Below are 15,861 nucleotides of genomic sequence, written 5' to 3' on the forward strand. Positions count from 1 at the left end.
TAGAATAAGTCTGGGCCAGGGGTAGACAAATTTTTTTCCATACAATGTCAAACAACAAATACTTTAGCCTTTCCAGGCCACATACATTCCCTGTCACATATTTATTTTTCTTTAATGATCTTTAACAATGTAAAATTCATGCTTAGTCCATGGGCTATGCAAAAACAAATCGGACTTGATCCACAGTCTGCCAACCTCTGCTCTAGATGGAAAGTAATTGAATTTACATAAACTTTAGATGGAAACGTAAATAAATGGAGTGCCTGTTTGTTATGTTGTCAACAAATTTGGAGTGGATACACAGAACTATTTGACTTAACAAAACTTAGGGAGAGGGGATCTTAGGAGGCATCTCAGGGAAATAAGCTGTCATCCCCCAGAGCTCCTGAAACAGAGGTACTAGAGATCCAGGTGACCACCTGTCAGAAAAGGAATGATAAATACATTAAGATACAGGACAGAGAAGAAGAGATTTCAGGTATGCACTCCAAATCTCAAGCCAAACAGACATCCTTTCCAAATTTCAGATGCCAATTAACTTTTGAGATGCTTCTCACATGGGCAGTATGTTCCAGGGAGAGCCCATGTTGAGATGTGTTTATTTACTGTTAATGATTCTAACAATTCTACCAAGTATTGCTTGGGAAATGTGGAGGGAGAGTAGGTGTTAGTATAAATAAAACACAAGGCTACAGTTACACTTATTTGTTCCACATACTGTTCTGAGTTTCTGTCTATTACTTACAAAGCACTCCTGTGGGCGCTAAAGAAAACAAATGACATCAAATACACCTAGGCTTCTATACCAGTCATCTCCTGGCTGCATAACTTGAATGGCACATAGTAACAGTATAGTACAGTACCTTATGAAAATGACATTTGATAAATTATTTTTAATTTTAAAAACTCTGTGTGTTCCTCAAAAAGTTAAACATTGAATTACCAGATGACCCAAAGATGCCATTCCTAGGTAAATACCACAAATATTTGAAAGCAGGGACTTGAACAGGTACTTATATCCAAATGTTCATAGCAGCATTATTCACAATAGCCAAAAGGTAGAAACAACCTAAGTAGTCATCAATAGACAAATGTTCCCATCCATGAAGTTGAATATTTTTCAGTCATACAGAGGAACAAAGTTCTAATACATGTTACAACATGGATGAAACTTGAAAACATAATGCTAAGTAAAATTAACCAGACACAAAAGTACACATATTGTATGATTTCACTTACATGAAATATCTAAAATAGGCAAGTTCATAAAGACAGAAAGTAAATTAGAGGTTCTCAGAAGCTGAGGGAGAGGGAAGTGAAGAATTATTGCCTAATGGATACAGAGTTTGTTTGGGGTAATGAAACATATGGGAAATACATAGCAGTGATGGCTACACGACATTATGAATGTAATTAGTGCTACTGAATTTTGTGGTACAAATGGTTAAACAACATTTTTATGTTATATATGTTATACCACAATAAAAATTATTTTTTCAGGGTATTTATATTTTTAGATTTAAAGTTTTGTAGGGTATTTTTATTTTTAGATTTCTATAGGATCATGAATTATATTTCAAATCACATAAAATAGTCAGTTGAATCACAAATTCATCTGAATTTGGTGAATTCAGATGATTCATCAACTTTCAACTTGATTTGATCAATTTTCAGTTAGACAAGAAAATAAATGTAATGAATAAGCTATGCTAATAGAAAAGTATTCAGAATGGATAAAGTAAACAAAAAACATTTTAAAAAACCAATATACATATTATTATGTTTATCGGGAGAAATGAGCATACAAGGACATAAAGAGATTTTATATTATATGCTAAAATAGTAATCTTTTTGCCCACAAACAGACATTACTTGTGTAACAATAGAAAAAAAAAATTAAGCTAAAAAGAGCTGTGCTCTAAAAAGAGTCAGTAGTCTGACTCTATAAAGTTATAAGAAAAATACAGAAAAGTTGAGTTTAGATAAAGAGGCCCAGTAACTTTTTAAAAAATATTTATTTATTCATTTATTTGGTTGAGCCAGATCTTAGTTACGGCACATGGGAACTTCTTTCTTTGTTGCAACCTGTGGGCTTTTTTAGTTGTGGCATCCAAACTCTTAGTTGCAGCATGTGGGATCTTGTTCCCTAAGTCAGGCCCCTGCACTGGGAATGCAGAATCTTAGCCACTGGACCACCAGAGAAGTCCCCCAGTAGCTTTTATTATTACCCAAGATTTCAATATGTTTGCATTATGATATTTAATGATAAAATATCCCTGGAAAAGTACACAGCATGTAAGTTTTTCTTTTCTCCATTTTATAAACATTTCTTTTAAATAAATGTATACTAGCTATTTTCTAGATACTGATTCTTGGTGAGTCTGCCAATATGACATATTCTCCTTCTCGCTCTGTTTTGGGAGAACTCATTTCAAGAACAGGTATGTTCCCTAAAGTATTAGCTAAGGCATTTGTTAAAATTCTAAACAGTGCAGTGCTGAAATCAGACACATCAGAAATCACCCTGAGTTTTATGGATCTCCACACTATCTACAAGGTTTATACAAGTCAACTGCTTCAGTGGAAACCAAACATTTATCACATTTCCCTGATATAAGAATTTACTATGGAATAAAGTGAGAGGGAAAAACAACTTAGTCCTAGTTTTACTGGTGATCACTTCTTCCTCTCTGAGGTGTTCACAAATAAACTAATAATCTATTCTAGAATTTTGCCCACAATAAAAAAAAAAGCACAATTTTGTACATTGGAGAAGCCATCATCTTTTTCATTCCTTCGGGGGAAAAAAAATCTTTCCACTCACAGTAAAAAAAAAATTAAAATCAATTGAAATACCAGATACTTAATTCTGAGTTGTTTTCATTAGATATAATTTAGGAATACATTGGAGGAGCAAGACAAGGAATAAAGAGGAATAATGATAATAATTTAACTACATTTATCTGTTTAAAAAAATCATAAAATAAATTTTAAATGTACGTCCAAGGATGTTCTTACTCATACGAGATGTATTCTGCAATCAAATGCTCTATCCCTGAGCTCTGCCCCCAGGAGATATCTTCTGAAGGATTTAAAGGCAAAGTTTCATGATGTCTTCTACTTACTTTGAAATGCAAATCAAAACTACACTGAGGTATCACCTCACACCAGTCAGAATGGCCATCACCAAAAAAAGCTACAAACAATAAATGCTGGAAAGGATGTGGAGAAAAGGGAACCCTCTTGCACTGTTAGTAAAAATAATCTGATATAGTATGGAGATTCCTTTTAAAAAACTAGGAATAAAACTACCATGCTGCTGCTGCTAAGTCACTTCAGTCGTGTCCGACTCTGTGTGACCCCATAGACGGCAACCCACCAGGCTCCCTCATCCCTGGGATTCTCCAGGCAAGAACACTGGAGTGGATTGCCATTTCCTTCTTCAATGCATGAAAGTGAAAAGTGAAAACTGAAAACTGAAAGTGAAGTCACTCAGTTGTGTCCACTCAGCAACCTCATGGACTGCAGCCTACCAGGCTCCTCTGTCCATGGGATTTTCCAGGCAAGAGTACTGGAGTGGGGTGCCATTGCCATATGACCCAGCAATCCCACTACTGGGCATATACCCTGAGAAAGTCATAATTGAGGAAGACACATGTACCCCAGTGTTCACTGCAGCATTATTTCCACAGACAAGACTTGGGAGCAATCTAGATGTCCATCAACAGACGAATGAATAAAGAAGTTTGGTACATATATACAATGGTATATTACTCAGCCATAAAAAGGAATGAATTTGAGTCAGTTCTAGTGAGGTAGATGAACCTAACGCCTGTTATACAGAGTGAAATAAGTCAGAAAGAGAAAAACAAATACTGAATAAAAATTCCATAATAAATATATATGGAATCTAGAAAAATGGTACTGATGAACCTGTTTGCAGGGCAGGAATAGAGACAGAGATGGAGAGTAGACTTGAGGACACAGAGTCCACAAGGAGAAGGAGAGGATGGGATGACTTGAAAGAGTAGCGCTGAAACATATATTACCATATGTAAAACATATGGTAATGTTTCACATAAGAGAGCTAGTCGGAAGCTGCTGTATAAAACAGGAAACTCAACTCGGTGCTCTATGACAACTTAGAGAGGTGGGATGGAGGCGGGAGGGAGGTTCGAGAGGGAGGGGACATATGTATACTTACAGCTGATTCAAGTTGCTGTATGGCAGAAACCAACACAGCATTATAAAGCAATCATTTGTTGTGTTTGTTCAGTCCATAGACATATCTGACTCTTTGCAACCCCATGGACTATACCACACCAGGCCTCCCTGTCCCTCACTGTCTCTCAGAGTTTGCACAAGTTCATGTCCATTGAGCTGGTGATGCTATCAACCATCTCTTCCTCAATTATCCTCCAATTAAAAACAAATAATTTTTAAAAGGAATTTGGATTAAAGAGGAGAGAAAAAAAATAAAAGCTGTCATTCACCAATTGAAAACAAATTTTAAGAATTCATTGTACTATTCCTGCAATTTTTCTGTATGTTTGAACTTTTCCTGATAAGATTTTGGGGGAAAATAAGACCCATGACACTGCTCTACTGGCCATGATTCATACTCACAACACGGACATAAAACTTATGAACAGTATAACTAGCTGAAAGCAATAGATTTAAGACCCAAAAAAATCTATTTAAGTTTAATTACTTGAAATGTTCTTCATTGTTATCAATCAGATCTGAAGACAAACCCTGCCCATAAAGTTACAATTTAAACCTATCACAGTATGCTGAAAGACATAGGCAGTATCCAAAGAGAGTGAGAAAGACACCTCAGCAAATTCATTTCTTTTGCTTAGAATCATACATGTAGGTCTAAAATACTCTAATGTACACTGATGTCTTGAGAGCAAGAGCTATGAATTCCATCTAACACTTTAGATGGAAAAAGCACATCTAACACTGTAGATGAATAACCTTCATGAACTTGTAAAGTACTTTTTAAATCAAGTCTGAAATCTTCACTATTCAGGATAAAACATCAGAATATTCTTTCAGTAAGTCACTTTAGTCACTCAGTCGTGTCCAACTCTTTGCAACCTGATGGACTGCAGCACACCAGGCTTCCATGTCCATCAGAAACTCCTGGAGCTTGCTCAAACTCATGCCCATTGAGTCAGTGATGCCATCCAACCATCTCATTCTCTGTCATCCCCTTCCCCTCCTGCCTTCAATCTTTCCCAGCATCAGGATCTTTCCCAATGAGTCTGCTCTTTGCATTAGGTGCCCAAAGTTTTGGAGTTTCAGCTTCAGCATCAGTCCTTCCAATGAATATTCAGGACTGATTTCCTTTAGGATTGACAGGTTTGATCTCCCTGCAGTCCAAGGGACTCTCGAGAGACTTCTCCAACACCTCAATTCAAAACCATCAATTCTTCCGCACTTTCTTTATAGTCCAACTCTCACATCCATACATGACTACTCAAAACACCATAGCTTTGACTAGATGGAACTTTGTTGGCAAAATAATGTCTCTACTTTGTAATATGCTGTCTAGGTTGGTCATAGCTTTTCTTCCAAGGAGCATCTTTTAATTTCATGGCTACAGTCACCATCTGCAGTGATTTTGGAGCCCCCAAAATAAAGTTTTTCACTGTTTCCATTGTTTCCCTATCTATTTGCCAAGATGTGATGGGACAGATGCCATGATCTTCGTTTTCTGAATGTTGAGTTTTAACCCAACATTTTCACTCTCCTCTTTCACTTTCATCAAGAGGCTCTTTAGTTCTTCTTTACTCTCTGCCATAGGGTGCTGTCATCTGTGTATCTGAGGTTATTGATATTTCTCCCGACAAACTTGATTCCAGCCTGTGCATCATTCAGCCTGCAATTTCGCAGGATGTACTCTGCATATATGTTAAATAAGCAGGGTGACGATATACATCCTTAACGGACTCCTTTCCCAATCTGCAACCAATCTGTTGTTCCAACTGTTCTAACTGTTGCTTCTTGACCTGCATATAGATCTCAGGAGGCAGGTAAGGTGATCTGATATTTCCATATCTTTAAGAATTTTCCACAGTTTGTTGGAATCCACACAGTCAAAGGCTTTGGCATAGTTAATAAAGCAGAAGTAGATGTTTTTCTGGAACTCTCTTGCTTCTTTGATGATCCAGTGGATGTTGGCAATTTGATCTCTGGTTCCTCTGCCTTTTCTAAATCCAGCTTGAACACCTGGAAGTTCACAGTTCAAGTACTGTTAAAGCCTGACTTGGAGAATTTTGAGCATTACTTTACTAGCGTGTGAGATGAGTGCAATTGTGCGGTAGTTTGAGCATTCTTTGGCGTTGTCTTTTTTTGTGATTGGAATGAAAAGCTAATGTTTAATGAGTGCTAACTATGGCAGACACCCTTCTATACATTTTATATATATTCATTCAATTCTAACAACCCTAAGAAGTGGGTATTATTGGACTTCTCTGGCAGACCAGTGATTAAGACTCTGCGCTTCCACTGCATGGGTCACAGGTTTGATCCGTGTTCAGGGAACTAAGATCCCACCTGCCACTCAGCCATATAAATATAAAATAAAAACTTTTTAAAAAGTAGTTATTATTGCCCTCATTTTACAAATAAGGGAACTGATACATAAAGAAGTTAAGTAACCTGTTGAAGTCACATGGCTAGCAATTAAGAAGGCAGGATTTAAATCCTAGAAGAGAATACTAAGGTATGCCCCTAATCACTTGGCTTCCCTGTCCCCTCAAGGAAAGATCCCAAGATCAGGTCTGGACGCATTAACCATCTGAATAAATGTTAGAAAAAGATTGGGCTCTACAGTGATGTAGATCCAGGGTTCAACTTTCAGCTCGTCCCTTTATTAGTTCTGTGATCTTCAGACAATCATTCAAGCCCCTTGAGACCCATTTTGCCTCTTGTGAAAATGAGGCTATAATATGTCATTTACAAAGCAAATTATGAAGATTTAAGAAAAGAATATTAGCAAAGTGCCCAGGCCTAAGATCTGATGCAAAGCAGGCACTAAGTCAATAGACAATAGTACCATAACTAAACACTCTGACACCATGGAGAAATGTCATACACAATATACCAGAAATTATAAAGCAAGTTATATTTACTGTAAAAGCAGTTAAACTCTTGGACTGCAAGGAGATCAAAGCAATCAATCCTAAAGGAAATCAGTCCTGAATATTCATTGGAAGGACTGATGCTGAAGCTGAAACTTCAATACTTTGGCTACCTGATGTGAAAAGCCAACTAGTTAGAAAGTTGGCTAAGAAGACAGGAGGAGAAGGGGACGACAGAGGATGAGATTTGAGCAAGCTCCAGGAGATGAAGGACAGGGAAGCCTGGCGTGCTGCTGTCCATGGGTTCACAAGGAGTCCAACAAGACTGAGCGACTGAACAGCAATGAACTCTTCAAAGACATCTATAGCAAAATTTCAGACTGCCAACAAAATCATGTTTCAAACACTTTTACTCTGATATTCAAATCCCTAATTACAACCCAGGGGGTAAGGTGCCTTCTACAGAGCATACTGTACCTCTTTGACGATTTTCACCCCTTTTGGATCCTTGATATTAACAGCTATACTCTAAAAATTAAAAATAAGCATATTAAAATAATATCACAAAGATTTTTCTTTATGATAAAGAAAAATTACTGACAGTTCAGTAAGAGAGCCATTCATATCATCAATTCTCTTCTTAAAATAAATGTATTTTCCTCAGAATGAAACATTTAAATCATTTTTACTGATTTTATTTGCAATCTGGATATGTTAAAATGATAGCAAGGACTACAATAAAATAATTTCAAATAATGATTCCAAATATAGACAATACGCAATCTCCAAAAGAATAACAAACATAAAACAATCAAGTGATTTCTCTCCTTAATAAAATTATTTCTATTCAAAATCATTATAAATTCTCACAATATGCTTTAAGTTAGTAGAAAAGGAAAATAAAAAGGTCTACTGTTTCTGTTTGGTAACTGGCAAATGAATAGAATAAAATGTCACTTCTTGAAAATATTACTTAGATCTACAAAAAAAGAGTAGAAATAAATGAGCCACAATGCTATCAAAAGTTTTGTTACTACAAGAGGATTATGGAAAGAAAGCGAAAAGGGGGTAATATTCTTACTTTTTTATTTCGGTTAACACTGAGAAAATAAGTACTTTCTGTCCCCACAAAAGGTGGACCCCAAGTTCGCGTATCATCACCAGCTCCTGAAAATAACAGTATCAGCTATTTTAACCTTGGAACATCATGAGACATTTCAAACCAACAAATTTACTCATTCCTACGTTCACAGACAACTACGAAGATCAGCTTAGTGCAGTGGAATTAGCAACCTAAAGGAGCCATGGGAGCTTGTTAGAACTGCCCAAATTCCTTCCCTGTTCATGTAAATCACTAAATCCTCCCATAACTTCTTTCACTAAAACCCAACCCTGAAAGTAAAAATCCAGAACAGAATACCCAAATGCCAGTCTTAAAATACATAAACAGCAAGTTTGAAGGGAAAAAATAACTCTCCTAATTCAACAAACAAGTCAGCTCTTTCAGTGTTTTTGGCATTAAATGTGCAAAGTGTTAGGTCTGTAAAGGATTTTTTGTTATATATAATTTGAATCAGGAAAATGATAAGCAAGTCCCTATAAAGTGGTATTTGAGGCTGGGTATAAAATAATGATAAATAAATCAATCTATTTTTTAAATCCTACAGTAATAAATCAGAAAAAGCAAAATAAGCAACTGAGTAGCAAATGTAAATAATTTAAAATACTAGCTTAGAATAAAATTTTAGTTATCAAGGTCTTGCTTCAAAGTAAAATGGTTAAAACCATCAAAAATAGGGTATTTTCTTTGAGACATCTACTTCAAATGACCTGAAAAGTACTTGTGTTTGATTCAAAGACAACACTATAGAGTTATAGAAAAAAATTTTCTTTGCACAAAAAGCAAACAATGTAGATGGAAACGAGAAGGTGAATTAACAAGTAATAGGCACAAATTAGTATCACTTAAATTTAAAAATTTTTAAGTTCAATTAAATATAGATATTAGAAACTAATCACTACCTAAGTATAACTAGCCCCTCCAATAAGAGATAATTTGTGGGTATGGGCTAAAGTTTAAATTCTAATCTCATTTAAATGATATAGTTAATTTATTAGGCCATTAAACTTTACCCACTGAAACTGATAAAGAAAAACAGACACAGCCTTTTAGAAAACAAAACAGAAGCTAAATGATAGACTCCTTGATTTAAAAAGAAAAACAAAAAGGAAAAAACCTCACAAGAGAAGGGGAGAGAACAAGAGGAGAAAAGAAGCATTAGTTCTAACTGGGGATGAACTGGAAACAACACAAAGCAATAAATGCTAAGTATCAAACTGAACACATGTTCAAAACATCAGGGGAAAAAACAAAGTGCAAGAGTCCACAAAAACAACCTCCACAAAAACAACCTCCCAGTAATAGACCAGAGTCTATTACTATTAGAGTCTATTAGAGTCTTCATGGAAAAGGTATGTGTGAATATGAATCTCCAAGACCAGCCAGGACCTCCCAGAGTCAGGAGACAGTCCAGCCACTTCTATTTATCTGAAGGTCTCAATACATTAAGAAAAAAAATTTTTTAAGGAAGCAACATCAAGATAAGGTTAAAATTAGCTTATTTTAAATGATCACATTCATCTCTTGGGTGGAGATAATGTCAGAAATCTAAATTGGAGGCCCATATGGCTTTCCTGGAGGGCTTCCCCAGTGGCTCATTGGTTTAAAAAAATCTGCCCGCAATGGAGGAGATGTAGGTTTGATCCCTAGGTCAGGAAGATACCCTGTAGGAGGGCACTGCAACCCACTCCAGTATTTTTGTCTGGACAATCTCATGGACAGAGGAGTCTGACGGTCTATAGTTCTTGGGGTTGCACAGAGTTAAACACAACTGAAGCAGTCAAGCATGCACACACACATGGCTTCCCTACCGGACCTGTCCCTAGTGTATGTTGTTGTTGTTGTTGTTGAGTTGCTAAGTCTTATCCAACTCTCTTGCAAGCCCATGGACTGCAGCCAATCAGGCTCCTCTGTCCATGGGATTTCCCAGGCAAGAATACTGAAGTGGGTTACTATTTCCTTCTCCAGGGGATCTTCCCAACCCAGGGATCAAACCCACATCTCCTGCATTACAGGTAGACTCTTTACCACTGAGACACCAGGAAAGCCCATCCCTAGTATATAATCCCTAGTATATAAACCAGGGTTTAAGGGAAGCAGAAAGGGAGTACTGATGGCACATGAAAGGTTAAAGGTCACAAGCTTGTAAAACTAGCAATTTGAGAAACATGTTTTATTTGACCCACACACTATTTAAAGTTTTTAACTATCTGCCATGATTTCAAAATCCAGAAGCAGTAGATAAAAATTCAGACTTCTTTTTTAAAATGATATTTCAAAATATTCATTCATTCAGCAAAGATTTATTGGGTGCCTACTAGGTCACAAGCACCACTCTCTGTAGAGCAGACACAGCAGTAAGTAAAGACAACTTTGAAATAACAGCAGCATCATTTGATGCCCAGCCTACTTCACTCATTTAGGTTACCCTATCGGCATACAGCTTACATTCACTAACAAACTCGAAAAAAATACACTTAAGCTTGATATGTTCTTTAATTACTCAAGTAAGAATAATCTAAGTCCCAAATCAGAAAACTACAATCAAATTTAATTCAAGAACTAGAGAAAGTGGAAATGTGAAAGTGCTAGTTGCTCAGTCATGTCCGACTCTTTGTGACCCCATGGACTGTAGCCTGCCTGGTTCCTCTGTCCATGGAATTCTCCATGCAAGAACACAGGAGTGGGTAGCCATTCCCTCATCCAGAGGATCTTCCCAACCCAGGGATCAAACTCAGATCTCCTGCACTGCAGGCAGATTCTTTACCGTCTAAGCCACCAACCAAATTTAATTTAAGAACTGGAGAAGTGGACACTAAAAAAGACTAACTCTCCACTAAAATTTGAAAATACTGCCAAATCACTTTACCCTCATATCTGTTGAATAATTATCTCAGAAAAAAACAAAATATATGAACATTAAAATGTACTGAGCAGAAGGGTTAAAGGAAAGAGAGAAATTAGTTAGGAAAAGAGTAACGAACACCTGCTAGGAAAAAAGTTTGATGCCTAGTGTGTAGCTATGGGACTTAATAAAGTTCTAAATAAGGAAAGGGTCCCCCAGGGTGGAAAGGGAAAAAATAACAAAGGAGAAACAGGTCTACACAAATAGGGAAGAGTGATTTCTAAAATTAATAAAAATACAGTCATTCCTTCATTATCCTCAAGGGTTCCAGCACCAACGAGGATTCCAAAACGGCAGATGCTCAAGTCCTGCAAATGGCCCTCTATGCCCACAGGTACAGCACCCCATGTTCTACCAACCACAGATCGTTGAAGTACACGAGTCCACAGACTCAGCCAGCCAGACACAAACGGCCAACTGTACAAATATTTAACCTAGAGACCAAGGGAAACAGCAAGAGAAATCAGATCGACTATTCTGCCTGTAAGTGGATGACCCCATGGCTGAAATTAGAAAGCAGGTGGCATTGAAACTGGACTGCAATGTGGTAATTAGAAGTTTTGTGGTAACTGTTTAACAAAGAAAGAAAAAAACACGTTCAGCTAGAAAGTGAACATTATTCAGCATGTATCCAGCAATGACCAAAAGCAATAAATATCACGGACTGGATAAATGAAGCACAGTCTCTGGAAAGCAGGATTTACCAGGCTCTTCTATCACCTGGAGCCTGACAAAGACAGGGTCAGAAAAATGTAATATAAAATATATAATATTTCTCATGCTGATCAGAGAATCTTCTGCTAACTGCTTGGGCCTCCTAAGAAGAATTAGCAGAAAGTTGAATCTTCCAGATCAGGTATTCACCTTTATAGTGTTTAATCACTTACAGTGAATTCATATGTTGACGTAATTGCAATCTAGTCTCTTATGGGTCTGATAGAAACATGCACACTATTCAAGAAGGCTGGACCATTTTCATTGATTTGGGAATTCTGTTCCAAATCCATAAGCATCAGAATTTTTTTTTTGCCATGGTACATGGCATGTGGGATATGGAATCTTAGTTCCTGGACCAGGGATCAAACCAGTGCCCCCTGCAATAGAAGCACAGAATCCTGACTATCAGACCACCAGGGAAGTCCCAGCATCAGATCTTGAAAGATAAATAATAACGCTGATTTTTGAAACCTTCCAAAACAAGCTGTTTGTGAGATAATGCAGAGAACGTGGACTCTTGGTTTAAGTGCTTATTAGAGAGAAAGGGAACGTAATATGACACTTTTCTAAGTAGCTTCATCAACAGCAACATGAATTAAACATCAAAGAGTTGAGAAGGCACCAAATAAGAGTGAGAATTATGCACCCAGTATAGGTTTGTTTGGTGGACAAAGGGAAGAGAAGAAAGGAAAGTTGTCAGATGAAAAACATAAAAGCAAAGAATTCATCTTAGCTTCAGTGTTTTTCCCTCAAAATATTTAAAAGTTTGAAATGGGAAAATGTTTCTTTTATTAGAAATAGAAAATAATGACTTAGCTTGGGGTATTTGGGTTCCTTTTGGAAGGACTTTGATTCCTTTCCTTCCTCCTTCTTCTACAACCTATTTTTCCCCTCTTCCCTTCCCCTGGTCCCTGGCTCCCCTTCATCCCACAGTGAGGGAAAGTGGCCAGGCTCACTCTAACCTCAGTCTCAGCAGCAATTCTTGTGTGGGGCGCAGGGGGACCAGGATCAGAGATGAATGTCTCAACATTCCTTACTAGCTGTGTGACCGTGCATAAATCCCTTCATCTCTCAGGGTCTCTGTGTTCTTATTTATAATCTAGGAATAATAACAGGTGACAGGTTGTTGTAAAGATTGAATAAATTAATATAGGCAAAGTGCTTAGAACTGTGCCCAGCACTAAACGTCATTAACATCACTGTTATCACACTGCATGTGAGTTTCTACCAATGTGCTTAGTCGCTCAGTCATGTCCAACTCTTTGTGACCCCATGTACTGTAACCCACCAGGCTCCTCTGTCCATGGGGATTCTCCAGGCAACAATACGGGAGTAAGTCGCCATGCCCTCCTCCTGGGGATCTTTGCAACCCAGGGATCGAACCCAGGTCTCCCCCATTGCAAGCGGATTCTTAACCATCTGAGCCAGCAGGGAAGCCCTGGTGTTTCTAACAGAGGCTTACAGAAACTGGCTTAGGGCTCAACCCTTGGCATGTAAAGAGTGGAAAGAGATCTAACTTTAGTATAGGTTCAGAGGAAAATAAAGAATGGAGAAGAAAAATAATCATTTCATTTCAATTCTTTCCTCATCCCACATACAGGTACATGGATATTTAAAGAACTACTAAAAATATTTATTAGCTTGTTTCTATGTTTTAAAGAGAATAGTAGTTTTACCTGGTCTTTCCACTTTTATAACTTCTGCTCCAAGATCTCCTAAATTCATAGTAGCAAAAGGTCCCGCCAGTACTCTACAATGTTAACAGTGATAAATAAATTCATTACCATCTTTAAGATTTTTATATTTATTTGTTTCTTAATGGTCCATCAACACAGACAAGCTCATATAATGTTTGTAAGAATTAAAACTGTTATAAAAGTGATTTGGCCATATATATCAAGAGCTTTAAAAAGTATATTCCCTTTGATGCAGTAATTCCACTTCCATAATTCTACCCTAAAGAAGAAATTGAAAGATTTTCTAAGGCCAAGATTTATGTACAAGGGAGTCTACTTTATACTAGAAAAACATCCAGGGGATGACTAAGTAATTAGGTGACAACTACATAATAAAATATTATCATATATTTTTGTTGAATTTTGAATGACATAGTAAAAATAGCCAAAATATAACATAATGCTTAAAATGTGAATAAACCTATAATTTCAATATAGTTTCATTTTTTAAAGTATAAATAGATACGCAGATTCGAAAGAAATGTATAAATATATGAATTGTCTTTAGAATAATGAAATTATAGGAAATACCCTTGATTTCTCTTTCCAAAATTTCAATGATAAGCTTACAAGCACCCTCTTATAATCCAAGAAACAAATGCTTTTTTAGAGAAGGGGAAAACTCAATCACCAAAACATAGATAAACCAATACACACCTCGTTAGATCCAGAATCTTTACACCCTCCAATGGCTTCACATTGTCAGTATCTGGCAAAACAGAGAAAATATTTGAAGATAATTGATTACTAATTTTAGGAAGGAATAATGCATAATTTGGCCACCTGATGCAAAGAGCTGACTCATTTGAAAAGACCCTGATGCTGGGAAAGATTGAAGGCAGGAGGAGAAGGGGATGACAGAGGATGAGATGGTTGGATGGCATCACCCATTCACTGGACATGAGTTTTGATGGGCTCCAGGAGTTGGTGTTGGACAGGGAGGCCTGGCATGCTGCAGCTCATAGGGTTGCAAAGAGTTAGACATGACTGAGCGACTGAACTGAACTGAATGCAGAGTTCTTCATATTCTGAAAGCACTCTCTATTACTACCAAATAAATAAATAAATTTTCCTTCAGATTACTAAAGGGAACTGTGTATAACACAGAACCCTTGACCAATCCAATTTATCAATCTGTAAAAATTTTAAAGCCTCTAACACCAGATTATTCCCCATTTAATAAAGTCCAAAGCTACACGTAAAATAGTTTGTCTAATGAAAAATAAAAAGTTGGAGGAGAGAGGGTTGCAGAGGCTGAGCACAGAGGATCTTTAGGACACTGAAAATACTGTGTATGATACCATAATGATGGATACATGTCATTACACATTTTCCAAACTCACAAATAGAACTTTCCATCACCTGAAAGTTTCCACCTGCCCTTTGCAAACTACCTTTCCCTCCATTCCCAACCTCAGGCAACCACTGATCTGCTTTCTGTCACTACAGTTTAATCTGCATTTTCTAAAATATTATCTAACTAAAATAATACAGCATATACCCTTTTTTGCCTGGCTTCTTCCATTCAGCATAATGATATTGAGACTCATCCATGTTGTTGAATTTTTATAAGTAATATCCTGTTCTATGGATATATATTTTTCTTTATCCTTTCTAACCTACTGAATAAGCTCCAGTTTTTTAAGTTCCAGTGGATCAAGCTGCTATGAACATTCATGTACAAGTCTTTGTTGGACATGTTTTCATTTCTCTTGAGTAAATACCTAGGGGAATGGCTGGGTAATATGGTAAGGTTATGCTTAACTTTCTAAGAAACTGCCAAACAGCTTTCCAAAGTGACTGTACAATAATAATACATGTGAGTTCTAGAAGCTCCACATCTTCAAAACCCTAAGTATTGTTAATCTTGTTTAAATTTATTTATTTGGCTGCACTGGGTCTCAGCTGTAGCACATGGGCTCTTCAATCTTCCTTGCAGCATGCAGGATCTAGTTCCCTGACCAGGAAGCAAACTGGTCCCTTGCAATGGGACCTGAGTCTTAACCACTGGACTACCAGAAAAGTCCCTTGTTAATCTTTTTAATGTTAGCCATTCTAATGGGTATATGATGTTTCTCTGAGGCTTTAATCTGCATTCCTTTGATGATTAATGCTATTCAAAATCTTTTCATGTAACAATAGGCCATTCATGTATCTTCTATTGTGAATTGTCTCACTGTTTTTTTAATACTGAAGCAAAATATTCAAAACAATGCAGAAATCCACCAACATGTGAAATATTAAATAAGCACTGGCACATCCATATAACAAAATACCATGCCGATGTTAAGA

At 36.9% G+C, this 15,861-nt stretch overlaps 1 protein-coding gene across 1 annotated transcript in view; it reads right to left on the reverse strand.

The window, feature by feature from the left end:
- SUGCT (succinyl-CoA:glutarate-CoA transferase) overlaps positions 1-15,861 on the reverse strand; it is a 766,325-nt gene that overhangs the window by 740,755 nt on the left and 9,709 nt on the right. Inside the window, exons 2-5 of the mRNA XM_068972899.1 lie at positions 14,227-14,278; positions 13,510-13,583; positions 8,173-8,258; positions 7,569-7,619 (exon numbers count right to left, since the gene is read on the reverse strand). Coding sequence (XP_068829000.1) covers positions 7,569-7,619; positions 8,173-8,258; positions 13,510-13,583; positions 14,227-14,278 — 263 coding nt within the window. The remainder of the gene's footprint in view (positions 1-7,568; positions 7,620-8,172; positions 8,259-13,509; positions 13,584-14,226; positions 14,279-15,861) is intronic.

The sequence above is a fragment of the Capricornis sumatraensis genome, chromosome 5 (genome assembly GCF_032405125.1).
Source record: "Capricornis sumatraensis isolate serow.1 chromosome 5, serow.2, whole genome shotgun sequence".
In the NCBI taxonomy this organism is placed as follows: Eukaryota; Metazoa; Chordata; class Mammalia; order Artiodactyla; family Bovidae; genus Capricornis; species Capricornis sumatraensis.